Source organism: Podarcis tiliguerta, assembly GCF_965153285.1.
Source record: "Podarcis tiliguerta genome assembly, chromosome: 6".
Lineage (NCBI taxonomy): Eukaryota > Metazoa > Chordata > Lepidosauria > Squamata > Lacertidae > Podarcis > Podarcis tiliguerta.
In genome coordinates, this window is record NC_139539.1 from 43414903 (window position 1) to 43433591 (window position 18689).

General features: G+C 43.3%; 2 protein-coding genes across 4 annotated transcripts in view; both read right to left on the reverse strand.

Annotated features, from left to right (window-relative positions):
- The window catches only part of DEF6 (DEF6 guanine nucleotide exchange factor), a 45372-nt gene extending 42479 nt beyond the window's left edge, over positions 1–2893 (reverse strand). Inside the window, exon 1 of one of the 2 annotated variants that reach the window (XM_083445753.1) lies at positions 2623–2893. In XM_083445753.1, the coding sequence (XP_083301879.1) occupies positions 2623–2718 (96 nt within the window). In that variant the 5' untranslated portion in view covers positions 2719–2893. Of the gene's footprint in view, positions 1–1745; positions 1860–2622 lie in introns of those variants that run through there. The other variant, XM_083445755.1, reaches the window with a different exon arrangement.
- Positions 2894–4320: 1427 nt separating this feature from the next.
- ZNF76 (zinc finger protein 76) lies at positions 4321–17946 on the reverse strand. 2 transcript variants are annotated; one of them, XM_083445770.1, is made up of 14 exons: positions 17737–17946; positions 16090–16225; positions 15027–15107; positions 13819–13896; positions 12423–12625; positions 12012–12128; positions 11511–11586; positions 11110–11235; positions 10215–10394; positions 9524–9754; positions 9031–9158; positions 8228–8383; positions 8022–8135; positions 4321–5240 (listed from the first exon to the last, which is right to left on the reverse strand). In XM_083445770.1, the coding sequence occupies exons 2-14, from the start codon at positions 16199–16201 to the stop codon at positions 5136–5138; spliced, it is 1707 nt and encodes a 568-aa protein (XP_083301896.1). In that variant the 5' UTR covers positions 16202–16225; positions 17737–17946; the 3' UTR covers positions 4321–5135. The 2 variants fall into 2 exon arrangements, with proteins under 2 accessions (XP_083301896.1, XP_083301897.1); XM_083445771.1 differs by lacking the exon at positions 10215–10394.
- Between the last annotated feature and the right edge of the window lie 743 nt (positions 17947–18689).

The following is an 18689-nucleotide window of genomic DNA, read 5'->3' on the forward strand; positions in this document are numbered from 1 at the left end:
ACTGAGATGTGATTTAACATTTGACTTAGATTTAATAAATGAAATTTTAAAATGTACATCATGTTACTGTTATGTGCTGCATATAGCCAAATGTAACTGAACTATAAGGGAGGGGGAGATCTAAACACACTTACTGGGGAACAAGATCCATTGAATAGAGTAGCACTTAATTCTAGGTAAACAAGAACAGAATGGTGCTGTTAGTGTGGTTTAAAAGGATCCACTCTATTTCTGTGATTGTGATTTGTTTTAACTGTTTTAAATTCTGAATATTCCCTGCTGGAGAAGGGAAAGTAATAATAATAATAATAATAATAATAATAATAATAAGGGAGGCAAAAGAGGGAGAGGATACATTATTATGTTAATTATTATTTATTTATTAAATTTATAAACAGAGGTAGCAGAAGACATAAACATTAATTTTAGTATGCCTGAAAAACCATGTGCATAAAAGTATCTGCTTTCTATGGATAGTCACTTGAAAGGAGTTAATTGCAACTTCAATTCTTGATTTGACTGGCATTATATCCATTCCAGCTATCCAATTTGACTGGTATTGTATCCATTATGGTAGTAATTACATTTATAAAACACTGCATTTCTAAAAATTAAATGTTTTCAATGGAAAAGTATAGGTGAATAAAATTTTCCAGTCCACTGATCATTACAAACAATTAAATATTTTGCTGTATTATGGATGTTTGTCAAAAGGCACAGATCCCACTGCTTAAACACCCCCCCCCCAAAGGACTGCTTGACCTGTGCTCATAAACCAGCCATGGCCAAACGTGGCCCTCCAGATGTTTTGGGACCACAACTCCCATCATCTCTAGCTAACAGGACCAGTGGTCAGGGATGGTGGGAATTGTAGCCCCAAAACATCTGGAGGGCCAAGTTTGGCCCTGCCTGTCATAAACTGTAGCAATGTAATACTGATGTGTAAAAAAGTAACCACAAAAAATGCTTTTGCTTATAAATATACTGTGCTTTTGCAGCGTTTAAACCAAGGAGTGGAAGTTGCTAACACAAGCACACAACCCCTTTTTGCTCTCAGCAAGATTCCATGAAGAAATGGCAGTGATGTAATTCTTGCCAATGGCTCAATGCTGCTGTTTGTTTTGCTCTTCACCCTTCCCGTCTTGCAAGGCCAGCGTGTGCAAATAAACACAGAGAGGCCCTCATCAGTGCTCCTTTTCATACTAGACGCTTTTGCTTTTTTAAAAAGCAAACAAGCAAATACTTTCTCAAAAGTCATGTACAGCTGCACAGTTAAATCTAAGGCTTAGTCTGAGGCTGCTAGAAACACGTTTTAAAAAAAGAAGAATCTTTTCTCAGGCTGGTTCCAAGTGTCCTGTCCTGGGTAAACCGTGGCCAATCATGATGAACTTTGGGGAAAGGTGCAAAAATCCGGGAAGGGGCTTAAGTGTAATGCTATAACAAACCTTCACAGGAAAGTTATTATTACACAGCCTATTTGCGGGAGCAAAAGCACATTTGAGACACTGGCATTGCTGGGTAAACTCTAGGATGCAATAAAAAACCAGAGCAGCAGCAACAGCAACGTGGGAGTTCTCTGCAAACAGTTGGGGATGCCGGGCAGCTGCCCAGCATTTACATTCATTTGGCACGGCTCAGGGGCTAAGGATGGTGGTCCAGAGGGGGCAAAACAGTTTCCCCACTGGTTCAGCCTCCACTTTATGTAAGAGCAGTGCAGGAAGGCAGCCTTTGCCTTTATCACTTACGCTCATCGGCTTGTGTTGATTTCACAAGGTGTCGCCACTATTTGCATCAAGCGTTCCTCAGATCTTTTCTGCCCTACTTTGGCTGGGCTTGCATGCATTTGCATCTCATCTGCCATCTCCCCCGCTCCGAAAACTGTGATTAAGCAAATCCCAGCGTCCACATTGTAATTCAAAGCACCGCCTTTGTTGCTATTTCAAAGTTTACAAGGATTTTACAAGGAAGGAGAGTTTTGCTCTTCTTCATTTTGCCCCTTTAAAGAAAGCGAGTCTTGTCTATTCAGCAGAAGATCTTTCATGCCCACCCAACAAGATTACTGCGAAGGAGAAGAGAGAGAAAGAAACACTTTTTTGTAAAGGGGGGGGGGCAGAACCCACATTCTGCACAACCTTTGCCCCATTTTAAAAGCAGCCAGCTATGAGATCGGTAGAGAGCGTGGGTAGGAACGCAGCATTTGCAACCAGCTGCCTCGGAAAAGGGCAGAGGAAATTCGACAGGAAGAAGGCAAATGTCTATTTCTAACACGCACATGCTTACACACCCCAGCGCAGAGAAAGGGGAAAGGCATATTTAAAAGACCAGAACATTTAAGTGCATAATGTTTATCCCTTCCCTTTATTTTAAAAAAAGAGAAGAACACGACTCCTTAGATATCCCCCCCCCCCCTTCACAAGCAATCACACAACTCTAAGTCGCCACCACAGCTGTGAGGGGGTTTTCTTTTCTTTTCGCTCCCAAAGTTGCCCTCCGGCTCCCAAAGCGCCCGGCAGCCCTGCTGGGGGCAGGCGGAGTGCGCGCCCCAAGCCCGCCGCGGGCTCTGAGGGAGAAGGCGGCCGCCTCCGCCGCCTTTTCTCCCTCCCTCGCCCCGCTTCCACTTACTTTCAGCTGAGATTTGGACACTTTGCCGCTTTTCTCCGCGTCCAAGGCGGTGAAGGCGTACCAGATGGACTTCAGAAGCTCGGCTCGCAACTCCATGACTCGAGCGCCCCGCGGACAGAGTCTGCTGGCTCGGCGAGGAGGATCCTCCCTCGGGCCGCTCAGGAAACGCGCCGCTTTTGCGCCGCGCAGCCGGCAGCGAGGGTGCCCTGGATCCGCAGCGCCTCCTGTCGCCTCGACGCTCGGGGAGCTTGCGCGCCACCTTCTCGTCCTTTTTCCTTCCCCCTTTTCGTTGTTCAGTGTAATTGAGCAAAGAACAATGAATACAAATCTTTTTTTTTTTTTTTTTTAAGACAGGAAGTTCGCCCGTCTTTAAACACTAGCGGGAGTCCAATTTGTATTCGAGTCCAACAACATTCAGATTTGGCATGTCGCTCCTTTTCTACCCCTTCTCTTTCCTCAAGGCTGCAATCTCCTGCCCGGTTACTCATTGCATGGGGCTACATAAATGTATTCTTCTCACGGTTAATGCCACCTGTTGGGGGAACTGGGCCTTTCTACTTGGCAAAATTTTGTTGTGAAAAATTGTTTTAATCTTGTCTGCCCCTCAGCATACTCAAGGCAGTTTACAATATGCAGGATGAGGTCTCCAAGCAGAGGCCATCAGATGAGGATGCTCCAGTTCTGAATTTCCTGAAGGGAAACTCAGGCTATGTTACACACTATATATACCCTTAAAGCACCATTTCCCTCAAAGAATTCTAGGGACCGTAGTTCACCCTCATGGAATTACAATTCCCAGCAGCCCTTAACAAACTACAGTGCCCAGAATTCTTTGAGGGAAAGAATTTGCTTTCATGGTATATAGTAGGTAGCATAAGAGCCAACTCCTAGGGGCTGAGGTCCCTTCACACACACACCCCATAAAATATTTGAGGGAGTTGGGCCCCCCCCAAAGTTGATGGGCTTACTAGTCTAAAAAGTTTTTTATCTAAAGGATGTGTCAATATTGGAGTGCAGAATATTGGTTGCTCTTTTGTCAACTTGTGTTCCAGGTTTATGAGCCTGGTCTGAGTTTTAGTCTGAGAACTTAAATGCCAGAAGAACATACAAAGATAAAAAAAAAGAGAGGCCTGAACACCTGGCAGTGCTCTAAGCACAAACAATTATGGTCTAGGGAGGCTTGAAAAGACAGCACTGCACATGTTGTAACTGCAACAGAACAGTGCAGTACTATTTGAGCTGGGTGTGTCTCTTATATTCATACCAACACAGCTTTGTAAAATGAGTAAAAGAATACAACTGCATTTATATGCAAAATGAACATATAAAAAACAAAGAAGCACCATATTGCCCATTCAGAGCAATGTTCACATGTCATGGCTAAGGCTGTTGTGATACAGATGACTTTCTCCCTGATGCTACAACAACAGAACGCCAGTTTAGTCAGTATTCCCTATACAACTACGGGCAGTTCAAATAATAGATCAGCCTCACAGAATGAAATGCTGTTTGACTTGTTACTCATTCAGGGGGACCCAACAGGATTAAAACCCTGTATGGTAACATCAGTAGGGATCTCTGTTGGCTGCTTAACTGGATCACACATTTCTACAGCTTATTGTAGTGAAGTATGACCAGGGAGGTAGGCACATTCTGCTTCATGTCTCAGTTCCTTAATAAGGAAGTCCAGGCAACTGCTGAGAAAATCGAAAACATCAAGTCCAAAATTTTATTAAATACACATTTAGCGTCTTCCGTTATTTCAGAGAGTGAAAGAGGCAAATAAAATGTAATACAAAGCTGTTTCTTCTCCTTTGCACATCTGCTTCAGTCTTTTCTACTTGCTGAGACTGGGAAGCAACCACGATAATTGGGGGGAAATGCATACAGCACAGCCATCACATTAATATTTGTCCTTCTCCGGTACTGTGCATTTCAGTTCTGCTCAGAGAGTGTGTGACCGCTCCTGTGCCAACACGTTCTACTCCCATGTATCTGAGGTAAGGAAAAGCGGAGAGCACCCATCTACCCGTAATTCCTTTTCCTGAACTTTCTATGGCTAAAAACACATTTAATGCTAAAAACTTCAAAGAGATAAACCTTCCCAGCCATGCAAGTCCCATAATCTTATGAAGGCTGTTCAAGCCCTCCAAGAAATGAAATACAAGTGCTTCCTCCAATAACATTCAGCAGGAATTAGAAAGGGCCAGAATGATAGTGCGGATGCCACCTCAGAAAGTTAAGGGAAGGCTTTCTTAAAGAGGCCATAAAACATGTTGTAGCACTTATAGGAGGAATATTTCTAAACCAAGTCTCATCCAATAGTTCATGTAACTTCACCATCTGTGCTTCTCAGTTATCAGCTCATTCATGCCGGACAGAGGGCAGCAAATATTAAGGACTCTCTCTTCAGGTCCAGAAGGATAAGCACCCATCACTTGGCTTTTGAGTTGGAGGTTCTGAAGACTCCAGCGGTCCATCCAGCTTCAGTTGCTCCAGCTCCATGTGAGGTCTCAGCACCCACTGTTTGATGTGGATACCTTAAAAGTTGCAGACTCCTGTTGAATTGCTGAGGTTGACACACTAATGGCATCATCCGAGCTCTGCTGCTCTTTTACCTGGAAAAGGAAAAAGGCGGCATCACTCTCAAGTTTGCTTGGCAGTTAAATAGAGTAGTGGTCCCATCTCCACCACCCACTGTTCCAAGTCATGGTGACTAATACCTAAGGTCAAATAATTTTGAGGCCTGAGGCAGAAAATCTCACAAGCACTTCTTTCCCTCCCTGGCAGTAAAAATATATAATAAAAAAATCAGAATAATCAATAATCTGCTAACATTTCATGACACCCAAAATCAATTGCCTGAAGCTGCCTAATGACAGCATGGAGTTGCCTGGTGTTTCCAAGTGAAATAAAGGAACCCAAATGGCAAAAAAATATGTATTCGGTTAGGAGACACACAAGTGATGGTCAGGTACATGGATGAAAAGTGGTAATAGTAATATGAGATTAGCACTAAGGACGTATTCACAAGCAGCCCTGCCTGCAGACTGAACACTGGTTGATTATGGTGCACAGGTGGAACAAGTTCACTGGATGCTGCCCCATATTGTCACAGACATCATTAACTCCACTTTTGGACACCCTCTGTCTCTGGCAACTGAAGAGCCAACCAGCATTATCCAAGGAGATGGATTTGGTTATGGACTGTCCACTTGCTAATCTCTGGCCTATGAACTGGCTCCCAAGACAAAGCAAGCATCTCAGTGCAATTTGGCAGAAAGAAAGATAATATTAAAGACACGGAACTTTTCAAAGTAAACATTGGATGCAAAGTTAACCACTGCTGGCTTTCTTTCACACACAAATTATTTTAAGACACTATATACATACAGTGGTACCTCTAGTTATGAACTTAATTCATTCCGGAGGTCTGTTCTTAACCTGAAACTGTTCTTAACTACAGGCGTGATTTCGCTAATGGGGCCTTTTGCTGCTGTTGCGCTGCTGGCACACGATTTCCGTTCTCATCCTGGGGCAAAGTTCTCAACTCGAGGTAACTCTTCCAGGTTAGTGGAGATTGTAACCTGAAGCGTTTGTAACTTAAGGTACCACTGCAAATTATTTGGAAGTAGATATGCAGAAGCAGAAGTAGCTCAACGGGGAAGTGAAGAAACAGCATAGGAAGTTATGTGGAAATGAAGTAATTGCATGGTGGGAAAAGAAAATAGGTAGCAATGTAAAAGGGGCACAAAAGGAAATCAGGCAGCTGTGAACATACAATATAGTCTTTGGCTTCATCTATCCCATACATCAGGGGTGAGGAACCTTTTTTGGCTCTGCAGGTCACAGCCTGATAGGATCCACCTCATTGGCCAAATTTTACCCACTCGTCATTACGGCATCACAACTGGGAGAGGGTGGAGACCTCCATCTATCAAAATCCCTTTTGTAACTTTGCAAGTCTCCCCATGCTCCCCCTTCAAACCCCTGATGCCCCTAGAGGCTCAAACAAGACCGCAAGGGGCTATCTTAAAGCCTTTGCAAAACCTGTCTTTGAAGCAGCCTCACCCTTTTCTATTAAAAGTCATGTTTAAAATGTGGTTTCTGGGAGCTGCTTCGAATAGTACTTTGCAGTTTTAAGACAGCCCCTGTGCACTGAGCCTCTTAAAGAGCTTTGTCAAAGCACTCTTCGAAGCAGCCTCCCTTGTTTTTTAAACTGTTTAATGGAGGTGGGGATGCTGCTTCAAAGAGCCCTTTTCAGCTTTAAGATGCCCCCTCCCCAGTTCACTTAAAGTAGAAGGCAAAGGACTTTAATGCCTTTCAAATGATAAGCAATCCCGCTGCACAATCCTGTTCCCTGCCGGAAATTGGGTGCTCAGCCAATGAAGAATTAAAGCCTATCCTACCATCCATCAGATGATGTTACCAATGACATAAGCTGATAGGCATGATTTGGGGGGAAATCACAGGCAAAATTGGACCCCCTGGTGGACCAAGCCTGGTGCAGAGCCAGAGGGTCCCTACCGCTGCTAGACAGAGTTACCTGGGTGGAAACCCCATTTAACTCAATGGACTGACTTCTTACAAGGGACAGCTACTTATGGTACTGGTCTGAATATAAGCTGCCCCTGAAAGAGATCACAGCCCTAAAATGAGATCTCTGAAGTCATAGCTTCCTTACCTGTAAAAGTGTGATTATGGGCTGCACTCAGGTTTTATACAAGCCAGATTTGGGGGAAAAGTGTAACCTATATTCAGACCAATACAGTAATATTGCTCTGTATGACAATTAATGTGTTCTTTGTAAATCCTAAAATCACAAGATGAAAAGAGTACAGTACTTTTTGTGGTCTTTGAAATCCCTAAACATTCTACAAAAATTCACAACAAAGGCAATTTCTCCTTATCGTAATTGATGGGGAACAAAGAAGTCTGAAACCCAGATGGAAGTTACCAAGTTAAAAAAAAACAACAAAGTGTCTGCTCTCCCACTTCACTCCTCAAAGAACACAAGTACCTGGTTTCAAACTGAATTTTAATAGTTGCTCCTTCACCTGATGCTTCAGACTGGCTGTCCCGTTTGATTAGCTTTTCAAGAGCCTGCATTGTTCTCTGCTCAAATATTTGTTTGGTGCTCAATTATTTTTACACTTAAAAACCTGCTCTGTGTGACTGAAACAGGGGCTGACAAGAAGGAACAGTTAGTTTCATGATTGGCTGGTCTCTGTGTCAATCAATGCCCTAAAAATGTGGCTTCTGCTGCATAGTGGTAAGGCAGTATGAGGTCAGACTCATCACCTATATGCATCCTTGGGGAGGGGGACAAGAGCCTCTCTTCCAACATGACCAAAACACCTGTGCCTGCAAACTCTAAGAAAGATGTGTATATCAAGTACCTGAACGGCAATATAAGTGTCCTTTGCTGTTGCTAGCACTGTCAGCTGCTGGTGGTGGATGGATGCTGTGGGCAAATCCTCGGATGCCTTTGTCCCAGAAGTGACTATTGTAACCTGAAAAGTATCACAGCAGCACAACCATTACATTAAAAAAACCCACAAACACTTTCCCAGACTATGTCAAAGGTTTTAGAAGAAATAAGTACCGGATGTATTTCAGTCCCATCGGCGCCAATTGTAGTCAGAACATTTGTACCACTTGCTGAAATATCTTCCTGGGGTACTGATACTGCTGTGCCATTCTGTGTTAGCATGGTGATATCACAGCCAAGTACTTGCAAGTCTTCAGGAGACAGACGGACCTGCAAAGAGCAGGTGAAAATGCAGTCAGGCCAAATTGCAGGCTACAGATTAAAAAGAAAAGATTCAAGCCGATTCATGGGCTGGGAGCATGGGGGAATAGAAGTAGTCAAGTGACAAAAAGCTCATTCACACAGGCATGTTCTTCACCAGAAATCATAATGTTCCTTGCATACGCAAATGGTGAAAAATTGGACTACATCAGCACTAATAGGAATATATGGTAATAGAGTAATAGAATTGTAGTGCTGAAAGGGACCATGAGGGGTATCTAGTCAACCCCTTGCAATGCAGGAATCTTTTGTCCAATGTGGGGCTATCCCAGGCTCTGTGATATTCACCATTTTGAGGGGTTTATTTTACAATCAAGTGTATGGTGTATGTATTTTATGAAACAAACAGATAAATAAAACCCTGCTCTGCAATGTTCATTCACCCAAACTGGTGTGATTAGAACCCTTGTCCAACTAAGTACGGAGGATGGGGCTAACATGATTTAAGTAGATGTTGCATGCAGATGTACTATAGCCAATGTTTAGGATTAGGGCATTTTCAGGGTAAAGATTATCTGATCTGACCTGTCTGAGGTAACAAAACGGGAGAGTTGTTACCTCTGTGGATTTAGTTTCAAGTTCTGCAGACTCCATACCTGCCCTGCTCCATCCTGAGATACGAGAGTCACCAGCACAGCCCTGCAATCCTCCTGCTCCTCCTCGTGTTCCACCTTCACAGAAACAATACACTGGTGTTTCAGTGAAGGCATATCAAACGTGGCAACTGGGAGAACAAGGAAAGGAGATTCAGCAGAGTGCTCTACTTGAGTGGGGGCATTGAAATGGCCTTGAAAAAGTTCTCTGAAGGTAAAGCAGGAACAACAGAAGGGAGCATTTAAGGCAGGCTTCCTCAACCTTGGCCCTCCAGACGTTTTTGGCCTACAACTCCCATGATCCCTAGCTAGAAGGACCAGTGGTCAGGGATGATGGGAATTGTAGTCTCAAAACATGTGGAGGGCCGAGGTTGAGGAAGCCTGATTTAAGAACTAGGAAGCACAAGGAAGCATGGCAATGAGCTAAGAAGCGACAAGAATACAGTATATAGGCTCAAGATATGAAGCTTCCCACAAACCTCTAGTGCCTACTCACGTCTCATCTGCTGCTCATAGAGGGCCTGTTCACTCTCTTCTGTAGCTTCCAGCTCTCCATGCGCAGTGCGCTTGTGCATAGCCAACGTAGAGGTCTGGCGGTAAGTTTTGCTGCAGGTGTTGCAGGTGTATGGCTTGCAGTGTGTGTGAACCACGTGGTGTTTGTAAAGGCTAGAATATTCAGTGAAGCGCTTCCCACAGCCTGGCACCAGGCACGCATATGGCTTCTCCCCTGGGAAATAAGAAGCAGCAAATATAAAGGATTAAGTATCAGTTTGTGGCATAAAGCAAAGGCTGCAATCCCAAAACACACTTGCTAGGTAATAAGCCCCATTGAATATAGTGGGGTTTACTTTCAAAAATATATAGGATTACACTGCAAGAGTACTTTAAGCAATTGGGAAGGGGGCTTCAAATCTCACTCTACTGGTTTTTAGTAGTTCAATACGTATTTTCTTTTAACTGGCCAAATGACAACTGGTTCAAGCAAGCAAGCAAGCACGCTATAGTTTCCATGTTGATCTCCCCAATGCAGTAATGTGTCACTGGGATGGTGTGTTACACATAATAAAGTTCAACCAAGTGACACCACCCCCACAGATTGTGAAAGTATATCATGCTGAGGATTGCCTGTATGGTGTTTCCCATTAATGAAATATGAAAATTAAGACACACACACACACACATATTACCTGTATGGATTCTCATGTGGTTTTTGAAGTTGGTGGCACTAGTGAACCCTCTCCCACAGTTGTGCTCTGGACACATATATGGTCGCTCACCAGTGTGTGTCCGGATGTGGACCTTGCGTATATTTGAGGTGGTGAATGAGCGGCCACAGCCCTCAAAAGGGCACCTGAAAGGCCTCTCACCTTCAGGAGAAGAGAAAGAAGGCATCCTTAGCAAGCCTGTGATAGCACCGACATTTTAAGACACTCTTGCCTTTAAGTGAACAATATATCTACACTGTAATTGTGAGAATGCAACTTTGCCAGGCTGGGCAGAGGTCTTCCATCTTCATTATGGTGTCAAAGAGCCAACTGCTGTATGTGAAGCTAGTATGAGCATGACGGCTTGAAAGGCCCTCCATCATTTTCCCTTAGGCAACTACAACCTGAACAGTGCCTCATTCTAGATTGGGGGTGGGGAGCTGGATCCACACACCCGAGAGACAGGTTTGGCAGGTGGGTATCAGTCACTTCACGTCACATGACATTTGGTGACCTATTTTTGCCCACACAGTTTGAAATCAAACCATGTGGGCCAAAAAGAAAAAGAAAAAAAAGTGCATGCCAATCAGCTAACTGTTATACTTGGGAAGTGTGAGCATGGGAAATGAGCTGATAAATGGTGCCTGCAAATCCCATACTAAAAATTATACATAGAAATACACTTATATAAATGTGCACAATTTACTCTAGATTAAAATTATGAAATTATTTGGTACAGAATCTGGACAAAAAAAATATTAGTAGCCCTTTTGCCTCTTTCTGGAGTATTTGGGTTTGTCTCACCCCCCCCTCCCTCTGTTTAGATTTCTGCTCTGGGCTAGTCCCAAATTAAAATAATAAACACTTTGGGACATACCGGTATGTGTTCGGATATGTTTTTGCAGGTCTCCAGAAGTCTTGAAGGCTTTGGTGCATAAATCCTCTGGACACTTGTATGGCTTCTCACCCGTGTGGGTTCTCACATGACTCTTCAGGCTATAACCTGCAAGGGAAAAGGTTATGCAAGGTTAGCAGCGTGGCAAGGTGGCGCAAGCAGCACAGCAACTCCAAGAGACTACTCAAAATGCAGCACACTGATTTTAGAAGTTTCGGGTAAGCTAAGTAGCTTGAGTCACCAGGAACTATACCTTGTACTTAGTTCAATTTCGTTATCCATTTAGGCTCAATAGTCCTCAGCTTGCTACATTTGGATCTTCCTTCTCAGACCTGCATAACTCCACTTGAACAAGATCATCTTTTGTTCTTGATACACATTACCTGTAGTAAAGGTTTTCCCACAGCTTGAGAAGTCACATCTGTATGGACGATCACCTGTATGAACCCGCTCATGCACCTGTGAAGACAGCGGAGGCTCAGGTGAACTGAATGGGGCGATTCCAATTTGGAATATTTATCTTTAATTATTTCATAAAATGTATACACCACTTGACTGAAAAAACCTAAGCTGTTTACAAAAAGGTGAAACAAGAAAAACGGGGGGGGGGAATACAGCATTACCTTAAAACGTACAAAAAGTGAAAATACTAAAACGGATTAAAATTTAAAATATAGAGGCTGAGAAGAGGTTTGTACCCAGGCTCTCTCTGGCATCACTGCATCAGATCCAGCCTCTTAAAAACTATTCCAAAAGATATTTTTTTTAAGCTTGCACTGGTAAATTACTGCCTCTTCCACAGCATCAATGGTTTCCCATTATAGGTACAGCAGAGCTGTTAGTCCTCTAAAAGGCAACATGGTGAGCTTACGACGATGACTTACCTTCAAATGATGAGATGTGGTAAAGAGGCGGCTACAACCACTGTAACCACAGCGGTAAACTCTATCAGGAACCTTTGGTTCCTTCCCATTGCTCTCCACTTCCTCCTCGTGGAAGCCCTGCCAAGCAACATAAAGAAGAAGTTAAGCTTGAACGAGTCCTGCAAGTCACCATTCCATCTGTTACACACACACATACTCTAAAAGTGGAGTCATGTCACCAGGCAAGGAGAATTGATGCCATGAGTGCCGGATATTGGGGGCCAATATTGATGGAGAGGCAAAATATAAATGCTTCAAATAAACACATTTAATACTTTTATATCATTCTAGAAACTTGGTATTTCATTCTGTTTGCAGAATCACAAAGCAGGATGATTTGAATCTTCCACAGAAGCAGAATAATATCCTCACCTTACTGGCATAGTCCTTGAGGGCAGTAATGGAATGAAGTTCAAAGGAATCATCTTTGTCTCCTACAGCCAATTCCTCCAGTCCCACATCTGCTTGCACTGTCAGTGTGGTGCTGCCCACTGACAGGGAGACAGGGCGATGAATGAAAGCTGTGGATCCATCTTCCAGCTGGATTGCTTCTATGGTGTTGGGGTCATAACCCTCTGGAGGGGACCACAAACACTGTAGTAGCACATGTCAGCTCTAATTGCTACTTATCTACCTCTTGATCATTTAGAGCTGGCAAAAAGATGAAGAGTTAAAAGCATCAATGGCAAAATCTTCACGGCAGTTCAAAATTCAATCATTGCAAACACCAATAGAATCCAACTCTATTTATGGCTGCAAATTGCAACATGAAAGAAACACATTCCACAATCAAAAGCTGTGTGGAATCATTATACAATCACCACAGAATGATTTCCACACATCCTTGAATTGTTTGCAGAGCAATAAGGAACAATCTACTTGCTTGGTAGTTATTTGTCAATCGGGATAGGACGATTTTGTATGGCTACAGGGAAAGGATTTGATAAGATACTGAAACAGAACACAGTCCCTGTTACCAAACCATATTGTGAAGCATCAAGAGTGAGTGATATGCTCAAGCACTTGCCCTTCCAACTCTTAACAGAAAGTTACCTAGTTCCTTAAACCACCATTTACCACGATATCCAAACCAGTCAAGGGTAGTCTTCAATTATCTCTCCAAATCAGGATTGATCCTGAGAGGGGCGAGGACAGAGCTCTTAAGCTTGCTGACTCTTTCTGTTCTCCAACTCCAGGTTTGACAGTGATGCAAAGAGCCACACCATCTGTCTGCACATCTGATTCCGACCCCCCCCCCCTGAGAGTTTCCTTCAGAGCTCTCTCTCTTCATCACTAACCTGAATTGTTTTATGACTTGACTTTAAAAAGACTACGGGAGGAATTCAGTGTCGCAGTATTATGATTGTTCTGTCAGCACAAGCATTTCTGCTTCCCAGCATGAGCTCCCGTCTCCTCCCCCCATGCACTGTTCTGAAGTTTTCCCAAACCCCCAGAGCCAACTGGGAGGCATATGGGGAGGATGAAGCCCCATTGTGCTAGTGGGACTTGTTGCACTGGCTCCTGCTAGTCCAACAATTTAGTTGAGTCCAGCCCAATAGCTACACACACAGCTGTGATCACATTTATTAGAGTACTGGGTTGCATTCAACTAAGTTATACTCAGAGTTGATGCACTGAAATGAATTAACTGAAGTTAGTAATATTTATTAACTTTAATCAAGCGACTCGTTATCATTGAATACTACCCACTGTGTATGAATTATTTTACCTAGTATGTGGAAAGGAAGGTTCAAAGACTGATCGTTACCTTGCGGAGCATGATGTATAAAAGCCATAGTGCCGTCTTCCAACGCTACTGGCTGACCATCTTCAAATGTGATGGACTCTACAGAACAAATAGAACATACACAAAAATAAACCCCATGCATCGTAAGGTTGTTATGCAACAGAAAGTAAACAAAGCTGACTTGACAAGAACAACTCAAGAATTCTAGCCATGGTTTGCTCAAAGGCCTACAGGGCCCTTGCTCTATAATCCTTGAAGAGAAGCCAGTCCATGTCAATTCAATGACACGAGTGGGGGAAAAAAATCTAATTGCATAAAAAGGCAGCAATGCAGCCTATTATCACAGCTAGTATTCAGTGCTCCTCCCACTGCAAAGCTTCTTCCATGTGATGAATGATGACACCAGGGAGAGGAACCTTTCTCCCTTCTTTACAACATGACTACATGCAAGGTAACTGTTTTTACATGGAGGTGTAAGAATATATTGTCGGATCAGGTCAATGGCTCATCTAATCCAGCATTATGTTATCACAGTGGCCAACCAGGTGTCTATGGGAAGCCCAGCAACTGGCATTCAGAAGCCTCCTGCCTTCTGGGCATTAAAGGAAAACGACACACAGCTTCCAACCAGAATTAGTACAGCCCAGATTTCTACAAGCTGAAATCTACAACCTGTTTACCTCATGATGTGTAACATGAGTCTCAGATAAGAAATTCGGAGTATTTAAGTTGTGATGCATATTTGATCAAACTAACAGCTCAATTCTATGCATGTTTTCTCATGGAAACAATGGTATGTACACACATGACAGTATGAATAGGATTGCAACTCTAGGCACACCAAAATGGGAGTTAGCCCACTGAACTCAATGAATCTCAGTTCTAAGTAATCATGAACAGGATTGCACTGCAATGCTACAGCAGCTTACACACAAAATATTATTCTTGCGGAAGATTAGTATCAAGTAGGTCCAAAACAGATGCCCTTAGGCAAATTTACTCATTAGCAGCCCTGTTGAAATCCAGCACATTTTATCTTCTCTACATGAGAGTGTGCCTCCTGCTGATTTACAGTTTCTACCTGAAATATGCATCTCTAACTGTGAGAAGTGCACTACTGCTTGGTGAAAATTCCACAAGAGGTTCACTCACAGAGAAAATTGCAAACAGAAAAAAACAGTGAAAGCTCCCCAAATTTCTGAAATAGGTATACATCTATTACTCCTAACCTTTCTGCAATGTTACTTGTTGGACAAAAGCTGTGGATCCATCTTCAAGTTCAATCACTTGCCCTTCAATTAACTTCTCTCCTGAAACAGATGACAAGAGAATTTGTTACAGCATTGAAAAAGCCCTCCAGGTTAACAAGATTCAACATGTTCACCCAGGCTCACCTGACAATCTCTTATCAAGGAAAATAATTACAAAGCAAAGTGCTTTTCGGAAGCTCAGTCTTTGCATGTTTATTCAGAAGCAAGGTAATTTCAAAAGCAACATAAATTAACTGCAGCCTCACAGTGCAATCTAAGTATATGGTCTCAGAAATAAGTCTTAATGAGTTATATGAGACTTATGCCCAGGTATGTATATATAAAACTGCAACCATAGCCAATATATACCTACATTATAAGATATTTGGGTACAAGAATTGGTGTGTCAGTAAATATAGAGAAACCCAAACATTACTTTAAAAAAATAAAAATAAAAATCAGAACTCTTCTGCCAATAGCCTTTGCAATCAATTATGCACATCATTTAAAAAAGATATTGTAATGGTTTAAAACAAGGAAATGAGAGTTCTCCTTTGCCTCATTTGGTTAAATAGAGATTCCTTGGGAAACACTTTATAATCACTTAGTCAGAAACCACATTCCAACTGAGACATCCATAAAATTTAACATTTTTACTCCACTCTTGCTTCTGTAGCATATATCCATCCAATTCAGTGTGGCAGTTAGGTGCCACATTGCTTTGTTTGTTGCATGTGTACCATATTGGTTATTCAAACACATACTGTGGTCAATCAGGATTCACAGATCACATTCTTCTTTCTAAAAGCTCACCATTAAAACCACATTAAACTCTACTCTGTTTTTATCTTTAATTTATTTAAATTGAAAAACATGAACAATTTGTCCACTATAATTTTGTCCAACAAAATATTTTAACCTAGTGTATATGTCCAAAGATCTTCCTACATGCATAGTGCTTTGAACATTAATCATATGGTTGGATCAGTCCCAATCTCACAAGCCACAAGAAGGCACCCACTACAGCACCAAAGTTACTCACCATTAGCATCTTGCTGAACATAGGCTGTTGTTCCATCAGAAAGGGTCGTTGCCTGTAAGCCAAAGCTCTCCATTGTGCTCTGGTGGTGGCTCCTTAGACATGTATTCCACATATAAGATGGTTCTACATATTAGAACTAAAACATAAACAGCAAGTTATATATAAATTTCTTCTTCACATTTATATGAAAAGTAATCCAAGTAGAATTCTTTGGACAGGACTAGAATGTAAGTCTACCAAAGGCTCTTCGTCATGACAAATCTCCATGTTCGGAGACAGCCTACCTCTGATATGGGTCAAATAACAGGGGAGTACTGTTGGCTTCATGTCCTACTTGTGGTTTTCCCCAAAGATATCTGCTGGCCAATGTTGTAAACATGAGACCGCAGCTTTGCTGACTTGTCAAAATCTCTTGGTCCATAAACTGGCACAACTACACCCTTAGACCCATGAAAGACAATAACTGCATAGCACCAGCTTCAGTCTGGAGTGATGAACTGGCAGTCTGCAAACTGAATCTGGTCAATTAAGCCATTTCAACTACCCCCCCCCCCACCTCCTGTGGTGAAACTTTAGTCATACAACTGGAAGAAATTCAGGCTAGCATTGCACGTAGTCTCCTTTCTGTTACTGTTCCATAATTTGGGACACAAAAAGCTGCCTTATGGAGTCTTGACAATCTCGCTCTGGATTTTCTAAATTGACTGGCAGTGGCTCTCCATGGGTTTCAGGGGCTGAGGTCTTTCCTATATGGTGATGCCATATATTGATTGAACCTAGGGCATACTGCATGATCTGCCATGGAGCTACAGAAACTTTCTTTTTTTTTTTGCGCTTTTTATACATTTGTGTTCCTCTCCCCTTTCCTGTTGCCAGGAAAATAACTGGCATTTGCTAAGTAGCCTCCTGAAGGACATGATTCCATATTCTTCAAATGGTATTGTACATTAACAGACCAAGGGTTATAGATGAGGGTTCAGCAACCAAACCTAAATAATGGATGAAGTGTTAGCATTTGGATTGAAGAGATATAACTGGGGGAGGGATGCTGAACTGGGAGAGATTTTACCAATCGGGAAAGGAGCTGGGAGATATTCTACAGAAAACCATCTGTGGTCACGTTTTTCTTTTCCTGGCCATACATTTTACCAGCACGCAGCACGCTTGATGAGAAATTATCAGGTCGCTTCATCTCTGCTTGCACGCAAGAGCCCTCGCAGAAAAGGGAGCCAGCCACCTTTCCCCACAGAATGGTAGAGTTGGAAAGGGGTCCCCAACGTCATCTATAGTCCCCTCCATGGAGAAAGAGCTCCTCTGATTTAGGCAGGCAGAAACCCAACAGGTACTGCTTCCCCACACAGTCGGGGAGATCTCCACTCGAATTTCTGCCTGCCAAGCAGCTGTTGCAAGGCGTCCGGGAAGAAAAAAAAAGAAAGCGGGGCTCCTACCTCTTGGGCAGGAATCTGAGAGGTAAGTCGTGCAAAAAAGGACGTAGGAGGGGGCAATGGGGGCTCTGCTGGTGGAGGGGACCCGGGGGGCACCCCCTCTTTCTCTCCCAGGGTGCAGCGTCTCGGCGGAGGAGATGAAAATCCATCCACCCCCATGAGCATCTCCCCATCTCATCCCCGCCTCCCTGCCGGCACCGACCTGTGGAGGGCCGAGTCCGCCGCCTGACCGCCATGCACCAGGCCTCGCCCGCAGCCACCTGCCCTGCAACCTGTATGACGAAGCTTTAGCCAGCTTCGCCAACCTGCTCGTCGTTTTTGTTATCCAAGTTCCGGGGCCCCGCCAAGGTCGCTTCCAAATGCCGGAAAAGGAAAGCAAAGCTCCACGGTGCTTGCTAGTGCGCATGCCCCGGATTCTTCGGCATGCGCAGATATCCCGGCGAAGCATCTGCCCTTCCTTCTATTTATATACCCACCTTTGCAGGTGCGACCAAAACAAAGTACTGTATGCCTCGAAATGAAGCGAAGTCATGGGTGAGCAGCTCCCTCTGCTGGCCACGTGGCGAAAACCACAGATCGAGTTCCTGTGTCTTGGTAGAACGCAAACGGCAAGAAGCGCACAGCGGACATCACACCAGAAATTTGCTCTTGTAATTTTATTTTCAATTAGTTCACATCATATGGTGGGAAGTGGTATTAAAGGAGAAACTATTAAAGAGGTATTTGCCATTTCACGTTTTAATGCCCATTCACCTGATTTGGTGAAGATGCCACTGGAGCAGCTCAGAATTCCTTTCTTGTTTTTACCACCCTGAATTATTTGGTGTGGTCAGAAAGTTTGGCCACCTCAGCGCTCAGCCCTGGGCTTAGTTTTAAGGTAGTGATTGTGTTGCAGAGAAATCCTCTTCAAGCCACAAAGTATTTTTGTTGGAAAAATTAGATTTTCCTTCCCAAGAGACTTTTATTTTTTGAGAGAGCTGTATGGTGGACTATAAGCAGTCAAGCTTGAGATTCCTGCATTGCAGGGGGTTGGACTAGATTACCCTTTGGGGTCCTTTCCAACTACAATTCTAAGTGCCATGGGCACTCATGAGATAAGTGCCACTGGTGACAAGTGGCTCTACTTCCCTCCCTTTGCATGCATGTACTGTTTTG

What these genes read in the sequence shown, in the direction of transcription:
- ZNF76 (XM_083445770.1), bottom strand. Translation starts at nt 16,201, where the DNA reads ATGTGGAATACATGTCTAAGGAGCCACCACCAGAGCACAATGGAGAGC. An exon ending in ACATATCCGAACACATACCG is followed by an intron (nt 10,395 to 11,109) that starts GTATGTCCCAAA and finishes CTTCTCCTGAAG; the next exon opens with GTGAGAGGCCTTTCAGGTGC. An exon ending in ACACTTATATTGCCGTTCAG is followed by an intron (nt 5,241 to 8,021) that starts GTACTTGATATA and finishes TTCCTTTTCCAG; the next exon opens with GTAAAAGAGCAGCAGAGCTC.